The sequence below is a fragment of the Camellia sinensis genome, chromosome 7 (genome assembly GCF_055761805.1).
Source record: "Camellia sinensis isolate YWXY chromosome 7, ASM5576180v1, whole genome shotgun sequence".
Classification (NCBI taxonomy): domain Eukaryota; kingdom Viridiplantae; phylum Streptophyta; class Magnoliopsida; order Ericales; family Theaceae; genus Camellia; species Camellia sinensis.
The window spans coordinates 63,862,142-63,886,081 of record NC_138967.1 but is presented as its reverse complement, the minus strand read 5'-3'; the positions used below and the strand labels follow the sequence as shown (position 1 = coordinate 63,886,081).

General features: G+C 34.8%; 1 protein-coding gene and 1 non-coding gene across 2 annotated transcripts; both read right to left on the bottom strand.

The window, feature by feature from the left end:
- Nucleotides 1–6,392: 6,392 nt before the first annotated feature.
- LOC114264677 (uncharacterized) lies at nucleotides 6,393–14,587 on the bottom strand. The gene is made up of 10 exons (XR_014335412.1): nucleotides 14,267–14,587; nucleotides 12,837–12,896; nucleotides 12,113–12,268; nucleotides 11,939–11,987; nucleotides 8,632–8,768; nucleotides 8,276–8,346; nucleotides 8,082–8,181; nucleotides 7,947–8,003; nucleotides 7,245–7,327; nucleotides 6,393–6,661 (listed from the first exon to the last, which is right to left on the bottom strand). It is a non-coding gene; the product is annotated as an uncharacterized LOC114264677 (transcript).
- Nucleotides 14,588–15,325: 738 nt separating this feature from the next.
- Nucleotides 15,326–16,195, bottom strand: LOC114270250 (metalloendoproteinase 2-MMP-like). The gene is made up of 2 exons (XM_082880780.1): nucleotides 15,873–16,195; nucleotides 15,326–15,779 (listed from the first exon to the last, which is right to left on the bottom strand). Exons 1-2 carry the CDS (start codon nucleotides 16,193–16,195, stop codon nucleotides 15,326–15,328), a joined length of 777 nt encoding a protein of 258 aa, XP_082736906.1.
- Between the last annotated feature and the right edge of the window lie 7,745 nt (nucleotides 16,196–23,940).

The window sequence follows — 23,940 nt, the reverse complement described above, 5'->3', positions numbered from 1 at the left end:
AGTCAGATGAAAAGACGATCGCTTTCTTCTTTCTTTTCAAGGGTAACTCTTCCTCTTGATCTGTTTCTTCTTTTTCTTCTCCTTGAATATCGGATGTTTCCTTCTCAAGTTCAAAGAGCCTTCTTTTCTTTTGTGATTGGCCACCTCCACAAAAGAAGAATTAAAGATAAGGCAAAATGCATTATAAAAGACAAAAGGAGAAGGGACAAGGGTATACCTTTCTTCGAGGCAGCCCGAGTAACTCTAGGAGAAATTGAAGCAGCAGGAGCAGATTGTGTTGTAGCATGTGCTATATCTGAAATAGTGGAAGAAGTGACAACCCCAGCTTCTTTGGGCTTGGTCACATCTAACACCGTTAGTAGGTTTAAAGGTGAAATGGCCAAATAAATCTCCATGTTAGTCACCCACCAGTTTTGGTACCTCTTCAATACGGTACCTTGAGGAATGAAAGGGGTATACTCGAAATTGGCCAAGTCATCTATGAATTTAAAAGTTGCCTCTTCTAGCCTGGACTTCCAAACTTTCAGATCCCTTCTAGTAAGGCTGAGATTTGTGTTGCTACAGAGAGGTATTGAGACCCCTTGTGTGAGGCCAAATTGTCTAGCAAATTGAGCAGGACAGTAAGGTTCAGCAATGCATTTGTAGGCCTTCAGGTTCAAAGTCCCGATAAATAACTCTCTGGGAATCAGAATGAAAGCCTATATATCTTTGTGAATAGGTGAAGTACAGGACTGGTCACTTAGGAAATTCCTCAACCAAGATGGACCAATGGAGGGTTCGAAGGGACGGAAACGGTAAGTAGGAAGGGAGGCTGGAAGCTGGTGAAAGAAAGTGAAGTAAAAAGCAAAGGTAGAAGGGTAAAGTGAAGCATTGGCCAACCTTATGCCATGAGTAGGAGGGTTTGGCTCGAAAAATTTAAGGCATTTGGATTGTAACTCAGTAAAATAGGCGAAAAGCCAAAACTGAAGAATCCATAATGGCCCCCCTTGATTAGCATCTAAGGGTTTCTCACAGAAAAGGGAGCAGACTCTATATACGTGACCTAGAACATGTGGGGCTAAGGCCACCTTTTTCTGTAAAACAAAGGCTTTGGCAAGAGGGGCAAATTCATGCATGATTCTCTGAGAGGAGGTGCAGAAAAAGAATTTGCAAAGCCAATACAATAAAAAAGAAAAGAATTCCCTATCAGTCACAGGGCCCTCTCTTTTATTCTCAGCCCTAGCGAAATCACTATAAGATGAGTTAAAGGAGGGGAGAGAGAAAGGGACTGCTAAATCAGGATAATCTGGTCCAAAAGGGGTACCAATGGGGGATAGTCCCAGTAAATGGCAAATATCAAGAACAGTAGGGGCCATCATCCCACATCTAAATTGGAAAAAGTTAAAGACAGGATTCCAAAAACATAAGGCAGCAGGAATAAGGAAAGGGTCCTCTGAGATAGTTACCCTAGATAGTCTGAGAGCATCGAGAAGACAGAGTTCTTGAAGGTCCAGGGTCCTAGCAGGAATAACCCGATCATACCATTCTTGCCACTCTGGTCTCACCGTGGGCCAGCATCGGTGGGGGCGATTTATCCTCCAGTTCCTCCAGTCAAGACCACCTTCGTAAATGAGACATTGGTTTTCCAGACGGGGATACAGGGCTGGGAGCTCAGTAAAGATCTCTTTGAATATGGGCCTGAGCATGTAGTCTAGTTGCACATGGCGACGAGGGACAAAGATGCGTCCATCAATAGCGCTTTTCTCCCCAGCTTTGTACTTTTCACATTCTGCATCAATAATCCTCTTCAGGGCCACAGATGGGCTCGTACGCTCTACGATTGATACTAAAGGAGAAGCCATTGACAGTATGCTTTTCTTGAAAGTGAAACCGGGAAAGGAAATAGAGAGAAGCCGAAGATCGGTAGAAAGAAGGGTTTGTGCGTTAGAAGAGCAAGTGATTTCAGAGCACGAAACAAAATGGTTTTTAAAGCCCTCGTATCTGAAAATATATTACATGAGCTGTTAAATATTAGAAGTGCGAATACAAAAGCTTCTTTCAATATTGATGCTTTTGGAGGGAAAAACAAAGCCCAGTTGTTGAGGCTAGTTTCGAAGTAAGATATTTTGCTTCGAAGCCAAGTCAAACGGCTTCGAAGCAGGTTGCCATACCCAAAATATAAAAATACTCGAGTGTTTATTTCACTTAAAAGAGTTTAAAGACCTGTTTTTAGGTTTTTAACAAAGGTAATGTCTTTCGAGGCAAAACTTGAGATTCTTTAAGGATGAGATTTGGTGTTTGAAACATCAAAAGCAATAATGACAACGACTAGATGTTGACTATGGCCAAAACAGACTTTAAGTATAAGATTGCTAGATTCGAAGCACTGTTTCTAATTGAAAATCAGCCAAAACTGTCAACTTCATTCCACAAATTGGAAAGGTTTATAATTGGCTCATTTAGTGTTTCATTTAAAACAATTAAGTCCAGATTCAAAGGATGAAATTGTTCAAAGTTCGAAGCTCTGAATTGACTTTTAAAACACAAGTGAAAGCAGGGTCAAACAATGACAAATGAAGAAGAATTTTGTTTATATTAAAACCAAAGCGATTACATCAGATGACCCTATCTCGGTATGGACTCGAGCTCATAAAAATAAGGAATGGAATAAATAGCAAGATCATGAAATTTAGTCCAACAATGATCAATAAACTTTTGTTCTTTCCTTATTCTGTCTCCCAAATTTTCTAGCATTGGCTGCATAAGTTGATGTGCTCTCACTTCATAGTAGAGCTCTTCAGCCTTTATTTCGAAAGCCACCTCTCTTAATCCTTGTTCCAATTCGTCAATGTCTAAGTCATCCCAATACGCAGAATCTTTATTCTTGAAATCACCGAATTCTTCAATGAAGTTCTCTGCTTCGTACTGAGCATGAATTCGAAGAGACGAAAGTTGGTCTAAAGATTGTGTAGTAGCCACAGAATTTTGATGCCAGTAAAGGAGCAATGGAAGTTGGTCCAGAAACATATGAAGTTCTGTCTGAGCAAGGGGATTAAGGACATGGCCCCTAGTTAGAATATCACAAGCCCATCGAAGGTTCTTGAGAGGGACTTCGTCCTCAAGAACATTAAAAGGCAAGTGAGAGAAAGCTGCAAGCAGAAGTTGAGCTTGTTTCCGCTCAGCTGGAGTAGGAGAAGGTAGAGGTTTATAAGGTGGGAAGACATTTTCCATGGATAGGGCAAGCTTCAGTCTCTCTGTCCAGGAAAGAATTGGTGAGGGAGAAGGTATGAATACTTCAATTTCGGGAGACGAAGAAGAAGGTGTGGATGCTTCTATTTTCGGAGATGACACGGGAGCAGAAGGAACAAAGGCATTAATATAATCAAGCCAGTCAGAAGAACAAATCTTCGCCTTCTGGGCTAAGAATGATGGGTTATACCCTTGTGCTTCTTCTGGGCGGGGGGCAGCGTTCACTATCTTTGTAGGCATGGAGGATGTATACCATGCTACAAGAAGATTCTCCTCCAGACTACGCCGATGGTCAATAGGCACATAGGGATAGACAACTGAACTTCGAGCATAGGAAGGAAACTCTAAAGGGTCAGTGAACTCAACAAAATGATGGTTGATTCGCTCCTTCAAATCACAGGTCTCAGGTATTGACCAGCTTGTCCAGTCAGAACCCCCAGAAGAGGAAGAAGTTGCAGCTTTATCCCATACAGAGATTTGTGAAGAAGAGTTTCTCAAGTCCATATTTGCAACTTTCCGAATCAAAGGTTTGAGAGCAGTTTGTTCGAACTGTAAGGGTAGATCAGAGGAAGAACTTCTTATGTCTATATTTGTAGCTTTCTGAATCGAAGGATTAAGAGCAATGTGTTCGTAATCCAAAGGTTGGTAATTTGCAAAGGCATCCATGACCTGAATATAGAAAGGTGGGTAAAGGTGGCTAATAAATGCATGCTTTCGATGAGGAACAACATCGACATATGACTCTTCGTGTGCTTGATCGCTGGAGGAAAGAATTAATTTGGCCATGAAATGTATCAGTCTGTTCGAATGCTAAGACAGTGAAAATACTTAAAGGATCAAAACGAGAGTATTAATACAGATGGTGAGTGACAGTTGCATTTCTGGGAAGATGCAAAACCCATGCACGTTCTAAGACGTGGGAAAAAGGACCTTGATCCACTAATATCACCAAGTCTTGGTCATATTAGTGCGGGGGGTAATGTTGGCTACATATTTTGTGCTAGCCAGTGACAATTCGATGCGTGGCAAAGTAAGGGTAATATGGGGAGACCAGTCAGGTCTTCGATCCTGATCATACACGTGGCAGTTAATATTGGTTGTTATAAGATCTGAGTAGCAGCGGATCAACAAAGAGATGTACGGTGACGTGGCTTCAACGGTTGCTCACATTCAAATTCAAATATAGGAGGGAAGCCTAACTGCAAGTGAAGGCGTAGTGGAACTACTTATAAGGTAGCATGATCAGCGATCACGGAGAAGCAGTTCGACGGTTTGAAGTGCAGTTCGATGGTTATCTTTGGAGAGTATAAATAGCAGGAAGGACTTCAGAGAAGAGGACGGAAAAAAGATCTAAGAAAACCAGTCTTACTTTACATATTCCAGTTTTATTTCCTGTTCTTTACATTTCTGTACTTTAAGTTCCTGCACTGCACTTCATTTGTAGGAGTAGTTTTCGAGTATATTGCCGTTGTAAATCTCTACGAGGCTGAGATCATTGTAAGTTTTTCATACTAATGAAATGCTTCAATTTATTTAACTGTTCTTATGCTTAAATTCTCTGAAGTTAAGCTACCAGTAAGTCACCAGTAAAAGTCCTCTTTATTGAGGCTAAAAGAACCATAACACAATCGTTTGAATAATTGATTGGCAATTACAATTCTATAAGGACTGATTGATCTTTGCTGGCACGCTCATAATTACAAAAATAACTTTCGAAAGCCAAAAAGCCAACAGATATATAAAAAATATATTAAAACCAATACTCAATTAAATTAAATATCGTTAATAAATTAATTGGGTCTCATACTCCATTAAAGAGGTATAGCCAGCACATCTTTCTCCTGTGCTAATTCTGTTTTAATTGGAATTTTGTTTTATCTTTTTGGGAACTTGGTATGGCTTGCTTACAATTCATTACACCTTACTTTCTTGCATTTCTTGTGCGTATTTTGATTTTGAAACTGGAAAACTTTAATCGCTGGGTTAGCCTCCGAAGTTATCTGGGATTAGCTTTGGGGATTTTCCATTTATGTTCAGTCTTAATGGCACGAATATTAAGGATAATTGTAATGTGCTTCCTGATATTTAAGTTTCAACATTTGGAACGACTTAGAATAAGAATAATGTGATTTATGATTATCTATACATATTGGAATCACTTTTCCAAATGGAGTAGAAACCTGTGAGCACGACACTCCCATGAGAATCTCAATCTTTTAAAATATGAACCAATTAAGAATAAAAAAGATAAATGGATCCACTAACGTTTAAAGTTTTATAATTTTTCCCATAAAAAATTCATGACTAAACTAAATACCATTGACAGATACATTTTGGCCTTAGTAATGTCATTCCTATTAGCAAGATTCTCATTTCATCTCATTAATTCCTATCATTCAAACGTAGTTTTAATGTTGTACTTAGACCTTAGATTTGTGGAGGGAAGAAAAGCAAAGAAAAGGAATTTGTGAAAAGACACTGCTGGGAAAATGACTTTTAGCGGCGTTTAAAAAACGCCGCTATATGTCTGAAAAACGCCGTTAATTCCTTTAGTGACGCTTACTACCAAACGTCGAGGACGCGGCCGTCGCTGTAAGTTTATGACGCTTTAAAAGCGTCGTAAAATTAGTATAGGCGGCGTTTATAAAAACGCCGCTGAATGTAGCAGTCAACGGTAACATGACATCACATAAGCATTAGCGACGCTTCAAAAACGTCGTAATAGATTTTTTGTTATTTTAAAAATATAACTATAGTGGCGTTTTGAAAAACGCCGCAAAAGATTTTTTTTTTTTTTTTGAACTACTAATTTTGAGATTTAACTTCAAAAATATACCTGTAAAATAGCAATAATGAATAAAACTTTGTATAGACATATATTTATGTGAGATTAATATTCCCTCACATCTATAATAGTACCCCATACAACATCCTTCAAGAAAAAAATCCAATAAGTTCAATCCCAAAAAATAAAATGAGAATAATTTAAAGATAAAAGTGAAATTAACAGTTGAATAATAAAAAGTAATAGTACCTAAGGCAAATAGGGTTGGGAAGAAGTTATAATGATTTCCACTACTCAAATCAATACCATAAATTAGGATAGATAACATTTGTCATTGGGTTAGATTACGACCTTAAAAGTTGTGTTTAGCCAAGAAATAATTATGCATTCATATTCATTGGGTTAGACACAAAGCATCAAGCATTCATGTCCAGATTTTCTAATCAATGTCTACAAATTTCCAGAGTATTAATAATACACACCAAATATTACCCTTCCTACATAAAGTAAGAACCACCATACTGCTAGAAATTTATTTTTTCACCCCAAGTCATGCACCTATACCACCGCTTCTGAAGCATTTGGAATCTCTGCCAAAATCATGTGCGCATTTGAAAGACCAGCATCATCACCTTTTGTACAGCCAACCTGCTCAGAGAGAGAGAGAGAGAGAGAGAGAGAGAGAGAGAGGATGAACTTATACTAATGGTAAAACTAGGAGGTTCAATCATGGTAAATCAACAATAAAATTCTACTCTCAAAGAGTTTATCTTGCAAAGCATTTTAAGCAAAAAATAATAATTTAATTCTGAAACTAGTTTACTCAAATTGCATTCAATATGCCAGTATCACTTGTGTTCAACTTAAAATCTCAACAACCTGTAGCAGTATTACATTTCATCGTACTAGAAGGTGAGGCACACACTGTGTGCCAAATTAACAAAATATAATATATATATATATATATATATATATATAAAGTAGTTGTAACTATTTGTAAGTGGAAAGCCAGGTTTTACTTTTGGAAAATAAAAGTCCACAAAACTTCATGAACACCAAATTGGGTGCTCCCTCTATATATATATATATATATATATGTATAAGTATATAGCTAACATTTGTTTCTATTTCAACAAGGTACTGCTAAGGACAAAAAAGATATGATGGGACTTAAGTCTTAGTTTGGTTTGGTTTGGTTTATATAAATACTTTACATGGAAGAATTTCTTACTTCACATGGCGACTGCGTTGTCACTTCTTTTAAGGTACTGCTCATATAAGGAATGATACTTTGCAGGGATATAATCCTTGAATCTGTCAACAATAACAAAAAGATTGAGATCCAGGAATGCTAAGGCAAGCAGATAAAAGACTTTCCACAAATATAGTTATTGAGTGCAAAAGGAAATTCCTTGATAGGAAGTTGATGGGATTATAGGAAAAACTGAAAAACTGCAAAACATAAACTGCAATCAGATTCACCAAAATAAACACAAATTGAAGAATTTGTACCCAATACTTATAAACAGTACTTCAAACTTGTTGCCAGAAAGAATTTTATCTTCTGAAGATCTCAAATAATTATAAATTGTTGGCATATATGCTTATTGAAGTCTTAGATTAGTAATATTCCTAGATATTGAATTGATGGTGGAATCCTACATTCTTTTGGTGTAGTGAAAATTGGAACCTCTCATATTTGGTTCAAGTAAGTATAAAAGAAGATTGCCAATTGATGCAGAAAATTATTAGTTTTCATGTCATCAAAAGAGTTAATGAAAAGCACTCCATCCTTTATAGAGATGCTAATATCTAATGTTTGTGGTTTATGGAATTGTGTTTCCTTTCAGGTGGGATTCTTCCATTTCAAAGTTTAGAACGACTAATGGTGAAAGAGAAGAGTCCAAGATGAACAATGAAAGGAAGGGTATACCAAAAACCCTATAGCCTGTCTGATATGCTTGAGTTCATCCCAAGCTAAACCTGCATACTGCAATATGTTTTTGCTTACTAAAATAGAAATTATACAACACAAAGTGAAGTGGTAATAAATCAATGCTGATGCTACCTCATCTGTTGCATTATAACACCAATGTTCGAGTTCAGCGAGTCCTGCTTTAACATATTCACCATTACTGAATGAACAACATTCTCTCCTTAATAGAAGGCTGTGGTCCCAAAAAGCGTGCACAAGGCCATAAGAAAAAACTTACTTGCAGTATAAAAACTTCAAAAAGCATCTAAAGACAACATGCAGACTACCTGTTGAATAGTTGAACATTGATGAATGAAAATATTTGTGTGAACACCTTGCGAACTAAAAATGGAGGTACCTGAAAATAGTAAAATGAAAAAGAAAACAGGTAAGCAAAAGGGTGCTTCAGGAGAAAATCTATGCACAGTAAATAGAAACAGAAGCATTCCCCCAAAATCCAAGCCAGTCAACTATGTAAATGGCACATTTAAGTGCCATGTTTGGAGAGCTGAAGTGGATTGGAAGCAGACAAATAAAAACAATGTCAAGAAGCCAGACAAAAGGCACCAAATTTATCGAAACGGGTAATGGGGAAGAAAAAATGGCATAACAAGGAATGAAAGCAGTGACAAATTTTACTGACATGATTTGTTTTCAGACTGTTCAAGAAAATTCCCAGGCTCTTCACAATCAGTGAGCAATCAACGCTTGCTGTGCTGCTGTAGTTGCAACTGAACGTGATGATCCCTTAACCAAGCTTGCCCTCGAAGTTCTTGGTGCCTATTTTTTCATATTCCGAAAGAAAGTTTATACAGAAATAATTTACCAAGTAAATTAATAAAATAACCCATAGAATAAAGAATTTCATTCCTCCTTTTACCATAAATTGTGCCTGGTAATTTAAGAATCGAACAGATTCAATTACCTGGATTGCTTCCCCTGGGTTCCCAACATGAACATCAAGGCTTACATAAACTACATGACCAATCAAAAAAGGAGTAAAGAGACTTCAAAATGGACATCACAAGGTACAAATTCACCCACAACAAAAACAAAGTTATCAGAGGGATGTGATATCTCATTTCTTAGCAAGCAGCTTTTTTGGAAGCTTCTCCAAAGGTGTGGTTTTGAGAAGGAAGAGCCTGGCAGCACGCTCTTGCAATGTACCCCCGCATTTCAACCCACGTGATTGCAGCTCCGATTTTAACCTTTCCATACCAAGAACCTAAAAGATCATACCAGGAAAATTCGAAATGTTAGTTGCTGTCAACGCTGCAACTGTTACATGAACTACAGAAACTCTTGGTGTCTAATAACTGTTACATGAACTACAGAAACTTTGGGAAGAAAACTTGAGTATGTTTCTCAACTAATTGTACCCACATAATTTATCTAGTTCTTTATAGCATTTGAGTATGTTTTCCACCTAGGAAAATTTAGTATATAATTATCTAGCAAATTGAGGACTACATAGATAAACTAAGATGCAATAAGTACCATGTTTGCTAATGTGTGTTGGACATTCTCACAACACTGTTTCTTTTTCTTAGACACTTTCCAAACACAATGTAGGAGAAGAAGAATAAACCATACTTGTGAAAACCACTTGATACTTAAAAACAATGTATATGATTTATGAATAACATCATTCTCAACTCAAAAAAACATTTGCCTAACATGTCTTTAACACTATTGATTTATGAATATTATTATCAGCTTAAACTAGTGATGTTAGTACTTTGACCTTGTTAGTTCTTCTTCTTCTTCTTCTTCTTACATGTAGAGTGAATACTTCAAAGCACATCATCGCCATTTACTTTCAGAAGTGAATACTTCGGGCAACGAAGCACTTCAACCCATTTAAAAGCAAAAACATCAGGATAATCGCAACATGAAACTACGGCCAAAGGGTTGAAAAAAATCTGAGATACATTGTTATAGTTTGAAAAACATCAATGTAGCTTTCTATGTATATTTCATTTAAAATAACTCCCCGGGGGGGGGGGGGGGGGGGGAGATTGAACCATTTAAATTAATAACTGCAAAAAATAAATTGCTCACAGCCCAAATTTAGTAAATGATCATTCAAAATATGTGATTTATCTAAAGAATTGCTGTAAGACCAGAACATAACTATTATTCCAACACTAAAAAGTGTCTCCACACAACACTATAATATGCATGCACCTTCATTAATATTCAACCCCATAAAAGCCCAGAGAACAAGAACCGTGAGACCCTGTAGAAGCCACAAATCGTGCCCCCATAACAGCAAGATCTGCCTAGAAGCCTCAAATTAGCTCTATTGTTTCTTGGGGTAGTTCAAACTGTGGGCAGCATTTGACTATATAGTAGGGCAGCACCATTGGAAACGAAGCGACTTATGAAAGCCCTCAGTTCTCATAATTCTATGTGCATAGTCAATGGAATGAAGATGATATTCATCAAAAGCCTTTGCACACCATCAAACATTAACAAATTAAAAAGGGTTAATCACACTGACATCCCCTGAAATTGTTAAAGGGTAAATTACACTGACCACCCCTGATGGTTGATTGTAAAGGCTAGTGATGAATAGACACCATTAATCTGCTCCACAAAATGAGAAATCCCATCATTGGGCAGCCAATGGACACCAGTTGACAAATAATAATAATACTAACAATAACAACAGAAAACATATATAATATGCAAATAAGGGAGAAATTTAAGTTCCATAGTTCAGATATGGGTACAAAAATTAAAATTAATTCACAGACTTTTTTTCTTGCCAAGCTACAGAAAAGGCAAGCTGAAATGAAAGAAAAGCAAAGAAGGCAAATAGAGGGATAATGAAATGCACGGAGCAATTTTCACAGAATGTACTAGTGTTCAGCACTAAAAATCTGAAGTTCACTCGTCCTGAAGATTTTTCTGGTGTTCTGTTACTCCATAAAATCTAACTAACCCCTCAAAAAGAAATAAATAAAACATCTGATTGCCCACTCATAAAAGGCTAGTTTTTGTTAAGAGTCTGTCCAAATCATCATCATTGCTTACAAGAAAGAAAGAGAAACTAATGATGCTGGTGATGGTGATGGTGACACAAACAGTGATGATGAAGGTAAAGAAAGATCAAAACGAAAATCCAATCCAATCAACTGCTCTATTTAATATATCCTCCATCACCATAAGGCACATGTAGCAACTGAAAGTACATTATACCACTCATCCAACATGAAAATTTTAAGCACTCTTTTGTACATGAAAAAAATAAGTGAAATAATTAGCTCACAGTAACATGTGAATTCCAAGTGGGTGCTGACAAAGATGGCTTGTTACAAAAATCTAAGCAACATCTCATAAGAATGAATTCCATCATTGGGCAACATTAACGACACAAAAAACTCTAAATCATGTATTAGAAAACAAAATATTTAATTTAAAATATAAATCCTAAGATCAGCATCAGTAGCATATCGGAACTCAATCTTGCCAAGCAAAACCGACTACATTAAAAGCATTTAGTAAAAGCCCTCAGATCTCATAGCTATCATAATTCATTGATGGTTAAAGTCGTATGGTTTATCAATGGAAGCCTCTACCAACTTCAAAGAAGAAGATGATGATGATGATGATGATGATGATAATGAAGTTAAGGAAAAATTGAAGTTAAGGAAAAAATTGAAGTTAAGGAAATACGAATCTTTTTTTATAATTTTAAAAATTACATTTCATCTTTGAGATTTTTAATTTCATAATAAATTATAGTTTTTATTAATAAATTATCAAGTCAATTAATAATTTTTAATGATGTTAGAAATATATTATCAAGTCAATTAACAAGAGAAATAGGCTCTATTTTGTATTCATATTAATTTCAATCTGCAATCAGAACTGGCTCCTCCAAGATTTTGAAGATATTATCACAAAATAAAGTATAAAATTGATAGATAACTAATTAAACTAACCTAAGTAAAAAGTCTCTGGAAATGCATAACCATCAGTGCTGAACATCACCTGCAAATTAAATTATAGTGAAAATGAAAATTGGTATGAAATTAATAAACAGAGAACCGAAAAATTCGAGGACTGCAGTTTACTTCCACATTGCAGAGAACTGAAAAATTCTATAAATTCCTTACCATAACAGCCATGGATCCCACTGGTTTATATGGGCATGAAATGCAAGGAATCTTCTTTATTCGTTCACAACAAATATCAGAAGTCTGCTTTAGTATATTAATGGTCTTTGTAAAGAATACGTCTTCAGTTTGCTAAAGAATGCGTGGGACTGCTGCCTAGAACCACGGAAAATATTGTTAAGAAAGAGAAATGAGTGATTTAAGTCGATGGTCTTTTGAAATGAACAAAATTTGGTAGTGAAATTCGCACTTTTTCGGATGAAGTCAGAACTTCAGACATTTTAAGGTCAAGCATCCATGCTTTTGTGGGGAGAAAGAAAAAGGGAAGGGAAAAGCGAATGAAATTTAGCCAAGTGATTTGTAAAGGGAAGGGAAAAGTGGGATTTGTATATGGAAAGGGAAAAGTCAATGAATAACTTAGCTTCTATTTCATCTACTTCTCCCTTCCCTTTTCCTTAGCATTCAAATCTCTCCACAAATCCAAGATCCAAACACAGATTCATGGTCTCATTGACATTGATTTAGGAAAGTGGATATATTTTTTTTTTCTTTTCCTTTTCCATTCTTTTGGGAAGGGTTAGAAAATGGCTGCAAGTTATAATTTTTAACTTGACCAATCCAGGAAATGCATCAACCGAATGCAAAAAATTATTTCATTTAAGAAAACAGAACAAAACCTGACTTCAATGTTTCAAAACAAGCACCCAAGGAATAAGGTACTCACCTGTATAAATGTCGAAGGACCCCCAAGAATATCAAAATACTTCTTAAGCCGCTCAACAATCTGTTTAAAGGAAAAATAAACCATTAGCACTGGTGCAAGTAAATTTAGTGACAAAAATCAACTTTTTTTTAGCCATGACATCATCCACAAGAACTTTAATGTTTGGTTAATAAAAAAATAAATTTGTGCCCGCATGAAATAAAAATGTTTAAAGTGAGTACACCATAAAAAACCAAATACAATGAAAACAAATCCATGTCTGAATGATAATTATCAACCAGATGTGACAAAAGCATCGTCGGGTGATAACTTGTAAGGGAGATCATGTGACAAATATTCGGCAATTGCCCTGTTTAAAGAAAAAACAAACAAAATGAACGTAAAAAAATCCCATTTTCAAATACCAATTCCACCATTCCAAACAACTTGTTAATGAATGCAAGCTAGTTTCATGTATTTTAATACCCAAGTCAGCTTCTTCTATAGAAAAAAAGTAAATTGAAATTTACTAAATATCTAAGGACTCTAGAATTATGTGAAAGATATGTTATGATGCATGAAGAATATATCAAGGTCTGAGTCTAGAAGAGTCTTATGTTAAGTATAATTAATGAAGAAAGCCACCATGAGAGAGCAGAAATGAAAAGCATAACAAGGTTTATTGTAAGAAAAAATTCAGTCACAATACAAAATTTTCCAACAGTAATACAGAACTAGCCCAAAATTTCAAACATCTTCTGTCTCTTTCCTTACGGACCATATTTCAGCAGATTGATTTTTTTGGGTGGAGGAAAGAGCTTTCTTCTTTCCTTTCCCTACTCTCCTCCTTAATCTTTTCTATCATATGGAGGAAACCTTCCCTTCCCTTTCTATCACAAGGCTAGATTAAGAAATCCCAGTCTAGCAATTCGACAGCAAGTATTAGAGAGAGGGGAATAGATACATTCATAATTGGTATGAAATTAATCAACAGAGGACAAATAATTGGTATGAAATTATTTTTGCATTAATTAATGCCGAACCCAGCATAAAATTTTAGATTAAGAAATTATTGTTTCAAATGAAAATTTTTAATGAGAAATTTCAAATCATAAACATATATTTTCGAATGAGAAATCTCAGATCTGAAACATGTGTTTTTGAATAAGAAATTCCAGATCTCAAACATATTTTTGAATGAGAAATCTCAGATCCGAAACATATGTTTTTGAATAAGAAATCTCAAATCCCAAACATATTTTTGAATGAGAAATCTCAAATCTGAAACTTAAGTTTTGAATGAGAAATCTCAGATCTGAAATCTTAAACTTATGTAAACCCTAGGAGAAGAATCGCCGGAAGGAAAAGCTTGAGAGAGAGAGAGAGAGAGAGAGAGAGAGAGAGAGAGAGAGAGAGAATACGAAATTGAGATTGTAGACGATGGTGCTCACCTTAGTCAACGGTGGTGATGGTGGTGGCGGTGGAGCTTCAAAATCGAGAGAGAGAGAGCTTCGAAATCGAAATCACTTTGAGATTGGATCTGAGATGAAACCGAGCTGAAGAAGGTTGAATCTTAATCTCTGAGACTGAAGGGTTTAGAGAGAGAGAGAGAGAGCGATTGAGTGAGTGAGAGATTTGAGGGATCGAGTGAGTGAGTGAGAGATCTGAGATGAAACCGAACTGAAGGTTTCTAGATTCAAAATGAGGGCCTGAAGAGAGAGACAGTGAGAACGGTTCTGATAGCAGAGCTAAGAGAGGGAGGAATAACATTGTAACACATGTGAAGGCGTTAAAAAACGACTTCTATTCCTTAAATGGTACCGTTTTAATTCAAATAAAAGGTGACGTTTATAAAACGTCGTTAAAGGTTAGAAATAGTGGTGTTTATAAAAACGTTGCTAAATAAACGCCGTTAAATTCTATATTTCTTGTAGTGAGAGTTTAACTTCTATTTAATTTACTTTTTTCTCCCATTTTTTCTCTCTACCAATGGCTCAATAAATTCAAAATTCAAAATGCCAACAACAACATAGGATCAAGTGAAAAAAGAAACAAAAAAAATCAAACAAGTAAGTGTCCATATGATAACAAGAAATAACAGACTATGGCATTCATTAAAAAAGGAGATTTAAAAAAAAAAAAAATTATTTGATAATTTTGGCTGCATAAAGCAAAATCTTCATTCACAACCATATGTAAGGCTGTTTGTTACAACTTATATAATCTGCTTGTAACCTTTATTTATTTATTTATATTAATTTTTAGTATGCGCAGTTGAGTCATGAATTTGTATTAGGTGATAAAGGGATTAATAACCTTAGGAATGATTAATTATATAAAGCTCTTATTCTATCAATATCATCCTGGCACAATTGAGAAAAGTTAGCGATCATGAAATTTTTTTCATGAAAACGATCATGAAAGATTTATGATCCTTGGATTACCTTGATTAGTGTGTGATGTTTTATTCTAAGTGTAATCTAAGGGTCACAAAACTTTCATGATTATTTTCATGAAAGATTTTTCATGATGCCTAGCATTGCTGGGCACAAATCTTTGGTAACACCAGCAGGAATGAAGGGGTACGTGATAGCTTCAGCAACTGTGCTATGCCCAAGTCCAAGAAGGTGTCCCATTTCATGCAACCCAACAGTCCCTATGTCGACAGCTCCCGGAACTGCACCAACCGCCCAATGCTCTGCATCAAAGTAAAGCTTCCCATTTGGTGGCATGTTCACGTGGGCTAGGACTCCTCCAGGGCCGTCAAACGAGCTATTATCTCCATGATCACGGTGTAGGAAACTGATCTGCAGGTCAGCATGTGTAAACTCTTTACCCTTTGAAAAATTGAAGTGTGAAACAGAAGCCCATTTGCTAAATGCTTGTGCAATACGGCCTTGAACATCGTGGGAAGTGCTGGGTTGAAGTGCCCAGGAGAGGTTGAACTTGGACCATTTGGTGTACCTTTACACATAATAAGAAGAAAGTTCATGGAGTTGGTGCGGGGTGCCACTGACTATATCCGGCATCCCACACCGAGGCGTTGCCATGAGTGACAGTGTATTAGTATCTAAGGTTCCACTGACATTAAGATGGTAATTGAGTTGGTATGCTTTGACAGCAGACTCTAATGTATCATCAAAATAATTGGGATTTTTAGAGTAGGAATAACTTAGATAACCATACTTCTGAAGATAATTTCTGATTTCTTGGAGTCCTCTTACATTGTCACCCTTCTTAGAACCAGTGAATTGCTTCACAAACTGAAAAGAAGATGAATTTGAAGGGGGCAAGAGAGGAATGAGGAGGAAGAGGAAGATGCATGACACTAGGTGAGAAACTTCGGGTTCCATGACTGAGTTTAAGAGTACTGCACTCATTCTTTCAATTGCTTATATGTTGCTTAGTTGTCCTTTTATAGATGCGCTAAAGTGAAGATTTTGAATGAAAAACGCATGCATAATCTTATTTTTCACTATGGAAAATGATAGAATAGCTCATTTTTAGGCTTAGGGTTGTTTGGGATAAACTAATGAAGACAAAAAATTAAAAAATTATTAAAAAAGTTAAAAATTTTATACTATTCAAGGATAGTTTGTGGGGAAACCACTAGGACAAAATTATTATTTTGTCCTTTGAATTCAACTATCCAAAAAATCAAAAAGTCAAAAGGGTAAAATGATCATTTTAATTTAATTTTTATTGATGTTTTATTTATTTAATTATTTAAAATAATTTTTTATTGATCCAAAAAATCAAAAAGTCAAAAGGGTAAAATGATCATTTTAATTTAATTTTTATTGATGTTTTATTTATTTAATTTTTTAAAATAATTTTTTATTGATATTTTATTTTAAAATTTTATTTATATTTTATTTAATTTCATTATTTAAATTTTAATAGATGTTTTATTTAATTTCATTATTTAATTATTATTATTTTTTAAAATAAATTTATTTAGAATTTTAATTAAAAAAATAACATATATTTTATTGATATTTTATTTATTTAATTTTTAGAAAATAAATTTATTTAATTGTGTAAAAAATAAAATAAAATAAATTTTTATTTAATATTGTTATTACTTAGTAAATAATTTAAAAAGATAAAATAGTCGTTTGAACATTTATCTTTCTCCATAATATCTCAAACAAATATAGGATTTATATCCTATCCAACTGAATAGTCCTTTCTTGCAATCTAATCCCATGACTAAACAAACATGAGATATAAATTCAGTCCAATCAAATAGTCTGAAGACAATATATCCCAGAACTAACAGTCCGGTAGATTCCAATCCTCCCTTATCCAGTCCTTTCAAACAAACACACCTTAAGGGTTTAGTCTCATAGGGGAGGTTATGGGTTTAACTCTCCCTGGGTGAGTTGAATTTAGACGGCAAACACTTAGTATTTTGCAAAGATTGAAAGGCTAACTTTTATAAGTGTTACTCTAATAATTAACAATAAATTTTTACCGATAAAAAATATAAAAATAATAATAGGTTTAACTTTTAGGTTAGAATAGGACTAGTACTCTTTCACCCTATTTATTCACGCCTTGATATAAGTACGTTGAGCGTACATTTATTTAAAAAAATGATATGCATAAACATATTTTTACCAAATTTCTTACAATTAGATACGAAAGTCAAAAGTCTCAAGTGTATTTATTAATATGAGCTTAGAAAATCTGTTTATATAACATTACTTATTTATTAATGAGGATCCATTTGGCTTTTGTCTAAAAGGTGAGAAATAAGATTTATGCATTAATGCGGATCCCTTTGTATTAGGCATTTGTTAACAAGTGGCACTGTGGATCATTTACTTTAAATCAAAATACCTATAAAGATGACATTTATTTATCAAAATGGTGTGATAAATGGTATTATCACACCATACTTGTATGCCAATTTCATCCCTTTGAAGTGCATAGCAGGCTAGGGGTGGAGTTTGGCTGCTTGTGTTGTTGGCTTTCTATCTTTTGTCTTGCTTTGATCTTGTTTGGTTGGTTACTCATACAACTTCTTGTGATATTAACAAGTGATCGGGCTTGCTTCCTGGTGACAACTTAGTTGGAATCATTTTGCTTTGATATGATACTTGTGCATCTAACATCTTTATTGATGTAATGTTTTGATTTTTTTATCAATAAAGATTTTTTTTGCTGATAAAAAAAAAAAAAAAATTTCTTCCATTTAGAAGTCTATTTAAATATATCTAAATTTATAAACAAGTAATAAATGAGTTGCATCTTACAAACTTATTTAAAATTAGGGTCGGGTTTCATGGGGTTCACTATGAGTCTCATTTTAATGATTCGAACCTTTCATTTTGTAGGACCTTCCGTGTTTATCATCCATGAAAAAATTAGGCTGACCTGACAATCGTAGCCTTTCCATTTTATCATTTGTCTCCAAAAAAAAATAGATGGTATATTTTAAAAAATATATTTGTCATTTATTTTTTCAGAGACGCAATAAAGTGAAAATGTCACGATTATCGAATCAATCTAATTTTTTCTATAGAAGATATACCTTGAAGACTCTATAAAAGGGACAGTTTGAATCATTAGAATAAGACTCATAGTGGACCCCCTCATGTTCTCTTAATTTCATATTTAAATTTGAGAGAAATTCTGTTGAACATTGGAACCTGTTGAGTTTGGATAAAAAAACAAATGAAAAAATAGTATCAAAATTATCTATAAAATGTAATTTATTTTCCAAAACAAAACAAGCAGACACGGTTCATATTTAATTAAAAATAAGGAAAATTATGCAAATAGTTTCTGTAATTTACACGATGTGTCATTTGGTCCTTATAGTTTCAATTTGCTCGATTTTGCCCCTTAATTTAACAGATTGTGTCATTTTAGTCCAATAAATAACGGTTATTAAGTTAATTTAACATACAGTCATATAATGTGTCAATTTGGTCCTTGTATTTTTCACAATGTGTCAATTTAGTCCCTATCAAAATCGAGAAAATTGAAACTATAAGGACTAAATTGACAAATCATGTAAAGTACAGGGATCAAATTAACATATTATTTGACCTTCCGTTAAATTAACTTAATAACCATTATTTATTGGATTAAAATGACACAATCCGTTAAATTAAGGGACAAAATCGAACAAATTGAAACTATATGAACCAAATTAATACATCATGTAAACTACAAGGACTATTTGCATAATTTACCCTTAAAAGTAAAGACAATAAAAAAACAATGCAAGCTTACAGAATGTAGATTGTACATAAATAATCAGATAGAGTCCAGTGTTGGACATTATGGAAATCGTCCCTCACTATAGTGTTATGAGATTAATTCACTTCACAATCACATATTGAAGCACTTCAATTGTGTGTCTAGCGAACTATTTGTGTCTTATACTCTCATACTGAAACTCTATGTATGATGCAGAGAAAGGGAATCAAATTTTTGAAAAATGCAAAGCAGGGATGATTATATAGAGTTCTTCGTGACTGTTTGGAATAGTCATGAAACTTGAGTTGTGTCTCTTCACATAGAACGGATACCAGAAACAGTAACATCTTTTATACTTTTTGGAAAATTTAAATAAACAAAAATATTTTTTTAATATAATTTTTCTTCAAAAATACATACATGAACAAATCAACGCCGGGAAATGACAAAACCAAAATTCAAGTGGTGATCTTTGGAATTAATTTCTCATTTACTTCTTAATGATTTTGAATCATTTTCTAACAAAAATAAGCAACAAATCTAGTAACCCACCACGATTGCCATCATCTTCTCTACCACCAGCTTCACCACCCCACAACCACTTCCTTTACCACTACCATCCCATCACCACTACACTCCATCCATTGAAAAAAGAGTTTAAAAAAGTAAATGAGTTTGTCGGAGTGATTTGCTAACGGGCACCCAATTCAACTCAGTCGCCGAAGGTGGTTTTTGGCAAGAGATGATTGCTGAGGTGGTTGTCAGCTGTGGGAGATGGTGGCCGAAGGTGATTAGCAGATGTTCAGAGATAGTGGCTGAAGGTGGTTGTCAATTGTAGGAGATGGTTGGTGGCAGTTAGAGGTGACTTTCCGTTGTGAGAGGTGGTCGTCAGCGAAGATGGGCAAAGGTGGGGATGGTGGGATGTAGTGACTGGTGGTGGTGATCAATGGTGAGTATTGGTCGGAGGGGGTAGGAGTAGGAAAGATTATTATTGTTATTATTATTTAAACAAGTGAAATCAATTTTTTTTGTAGTTAAAAGAATTTAGTAAAATTTGTAAACTTTTGTCAAGTTTTTAAAGATAAAAATAGACATCAAATGGGTTTTTGTTTACAATATTTAGATTTTTTTTTGGTAGATATAAACAGAAATCTATAAACATAAACGCTATCAAACATGTCCTAAATGAACAAATTTGGGTTAGGTTGGATTATTTTAAAAGAAAATTACCATAAGTGTCGCTTTTAATTTTAAGTTACCATTGAGTCCTATCAATTTCAATTTGGACAATTAAGTCCTACTTTTTTGTAACTTCTCCAAAAGAAGTTTCAATTTGATTAATGTTCCAATTTTATCCTTCAAAAAATAATCAGCAAAATAATCACTCTAAGATTTTATTTTATTTTTGGTTTCAAACTTCCGCACAAACAGTGTGTAAACTAGCATTGCAATAAATAATTGAATAAAAATAAAAAGAGATGGGAGTTTTTTCGAGTAGTTGAAGTGGTTGATTTTGTGGTGATGAATTTTATGGGAGATTACAGATTATTCATTGGACAGATGCTATTGTTAGTAGACTTATGTTATCACTATTGTATTTTTTTCCCCGTGTTTATTTTCAAGACATTTGTGATAAACTATGCATTTGTTTTTGCAATTTTGGACTAATGAATTATGATTATGCGTTTTCCTTTCGTTCAAAAACTGTTAATTTGTTATCATCAATGAATGATTTATAGATCTTTGTCATATTATTGAGATGAATGCCAATTTTTTACTAATTACCAAATTTCATTATTTACTAATTACCAAATTTCATTAAGAAGGGACCATTAAAAATAGAAAACTAACAAATATAAATAATTAAAAGTAAAGTAAACAATGTGTCATCATTTTGGGGTCTGTTTCGATAATTTGAACTGTTTACTTTTTGAAAATGGGGGTAGTTGTTGTGCCCCAAGCAGACACTGTTGTACAGCCATTGGGGCCATTTCGGAACTCGTTTTGATAATCCGAACCATTCGTTTTTCAAGGTACATCGAGTAGAACATGAGAGGGTAATTTATAGGTAAATTGGGCCGAGCTGGGTAATGGGCCATTCTGTAGGCCACAGTAAGAATGACTGAGTAAAAGGGGCCTTGTAATTAGTCCAGTCCAAAGGAGCCTTGCAGATAGCCCGTCTGAAGGAGCTTGGTGGTTAGCTCGGTCACCACGATCGGCGCGGTGACAGTTAGCCCGGTCAAACCATCTTGAGCCGAGGTATTTTTGGCTTCTATTTAGGACTTTGCTGTTGAGTAGCTCGGTCCAAGTACACTATGGTTAGCATGGTCTACAAGCAAAGCTGAGGTACATGTTACACATAAAGCGCCACTACAACAAAAAACACATTTGGTGACCCAAAAATTGGTCGCCAAAAGTACAAATTTCGTCGCCAAAAGAATCGGTGACAAAGTATACAATTGGTCGCCAAAGGCCTGTTACTAAAAGTATTGGCGACGAAATCAGAAATTGTCACCGTATGTAGAAATTTAGCGACAAGCAAAATTGGTCGCCAAAAATCATATATTTTGTCGCTATAAAATGACAATTTGTCGCTAAAAGGTTAAAATTTGGATAGGTTATGTAGTTTTAGCGACAAATAAATACGTCGTTGAAAGTACTATTTAACGACAAAATTAATTTGGTCGCTAAAAATCACGTTTTTAGCGACAAGTAAGTTTTGGTTGCTAAAAGTTCCTGAAATAATCACTAACTTTTAGCGACAAAAACAATATGTTGTCGCCAAATATATTAACAGCGACAAAAACACCACCTGTCACTAAAAATTCACTACACAAATTTTGATTTTAATAATTTTCCTATTCAAAATAATCCAAAACACATGTTTTCCTGTGCACAATATATACACAAATGTAATGTAAATAATAATACACATGTATAAGACATTCATACTAATTCAAAATTAATAGCTATGAAAAATCCCAATAAATATAATTACAATTCTTTGACGATCTAAAACATGTATACGAAAGTACTTACAAACTACTAACATCAAACCTATAAATACATTACCAAATCCTATGTCAAAATATTTTTAAAAACACAAAACTAAATATTTTGATGCTAAACATTTAATCCATAAATCATTTACCAAAATCCTATGTCAAAATATTTCCAAAAACACAAAATCAAATCTTCTGATGCAGCCGAAACTGTTTTCCACCATTGCCAATTTGTCACATGGAAAAAGAAAAAACAATATTAGATTGACAAAAAAAAATAAAAAATAATATGAATTTTACAATTTTGATTTTAATTTTGTAACGGGAAGTCCAATCAGGTGCTATTGCTCATACAAGTCTATTTAGGCTTGAACAAGTTGCCCGTGCCAAGTTTCGGTAGTTTCAGTGGTCATTTTGCAATTTCGGCCACCGAACGAGCCTTTTAAGTCTTGTGTTTTATATTTTTTCTTGTAATTTTCTAATCGAAAATCCAATCGAGGTCTCGTTTATTCCTACAAGTCTATTTAAGTTTGAACAAGCTGTCCGTGCCAAGTTTTAGTGGTTTCGATGGTCATTTCGCAATTTCGGCCCCCGAACGGGTCTTTTAAGTCTTATGTTTTACAATTTTCCTTCTAATTTTCTAACTGGAGATCCAATAGAGGCCCCATTTGTTCCTACAAGTCTATTTAGGTTTGAAAAGGCTGCCCGTGCCAAGTTTCAGTGGTTTCGGTGGTCATTTCAAAATTTCGGCCCCCGAACAAACATTTTAAGTCTTCTATTTTACATTTTTCTTATAATTTTCTAACCGGAAATCCAATCGAGGTCCCGTTTGTTCCTACAAGTCTATTTAGGCTTGAACAAGCTGTCCGTACCGTTTCGGTGGTCATTTCGCAATTTCGGCCCCCGAACAGGCCTTTTAAGTCTTGTGTTTTATAATTTTCCTTCTAATTTTCTAACCGAAGATCCAATAGAGGTCCCATTTGTTCCTACAAGTCTATTTAGGCTTGAAAAGGCTGTCCGTGCCAAGTTTCGGTGGTCTCGGTGGTCATTTCAAAATTTCAGCCGCCCAATGGGTATTTTAAGTCTTCTATTTTACTTTTTTTCTTGTAATTTTCTAACCGGAAATCCAATCGAGGTCCCGTTTGTTCCTACAAGTCTATTTAGGGTTGAACAAGCTGTCCGTGCCAAGTTTCAGTGGTTTTGGTGGTCATTTCGCAATTTCGGTCCCGGAACGGGCCTTTTAAGTCTTGTGTTTTACAATTTTCCTTCTAATTTTCTAAAAAAAAAAATTAAAAATAAAAGTTTACCCAGATGAATCTCTATGAAGTCTATCAGCCCCCCAAGCAAGTAATTCCCGAACACAATCTAATGAACCCCCACGAACTGCAAAATGAAGTGGTGTAATCCCAGGGTAACTGCAAACATGACTCTTATAAATATTAATGACAAATTAACAGTGCAAGAACATTACACTAGAAAACCTTCAATAAGAGAGTTTTACTCATATCCCCTAGTAGATTCACAAACAAGAGCGCCGCTGTCTAACAACATATGAACACACTCCGGCCATCCTTGTCGGGCTGCCAAGTGCAATGGGGTTGCTCCATTTTTATCTCTTATATTCACAAACCTTGCAAATCCCCTGCCATCAACTCCAAATCAAACTAAACAAAACAACCACAGCTTTAGCAACTTCATGGATATTCTCTACACAAACATATATGAGTGTGTGTGTGTGTGTGTAGAGAGAGAGAGAGAGAGAGAGAGAGAGTCACCAGGAATGTGCAACAAAGGTGGAAAGGGCAGTAGAAAGAATAGCTTGTAGACAATCTAGATGGCTATAGAAAGCAGCATAATGCAAATAGGTTCTTCCATGGAGTGAATCAAACATCAAAATCTAATGAAATTTC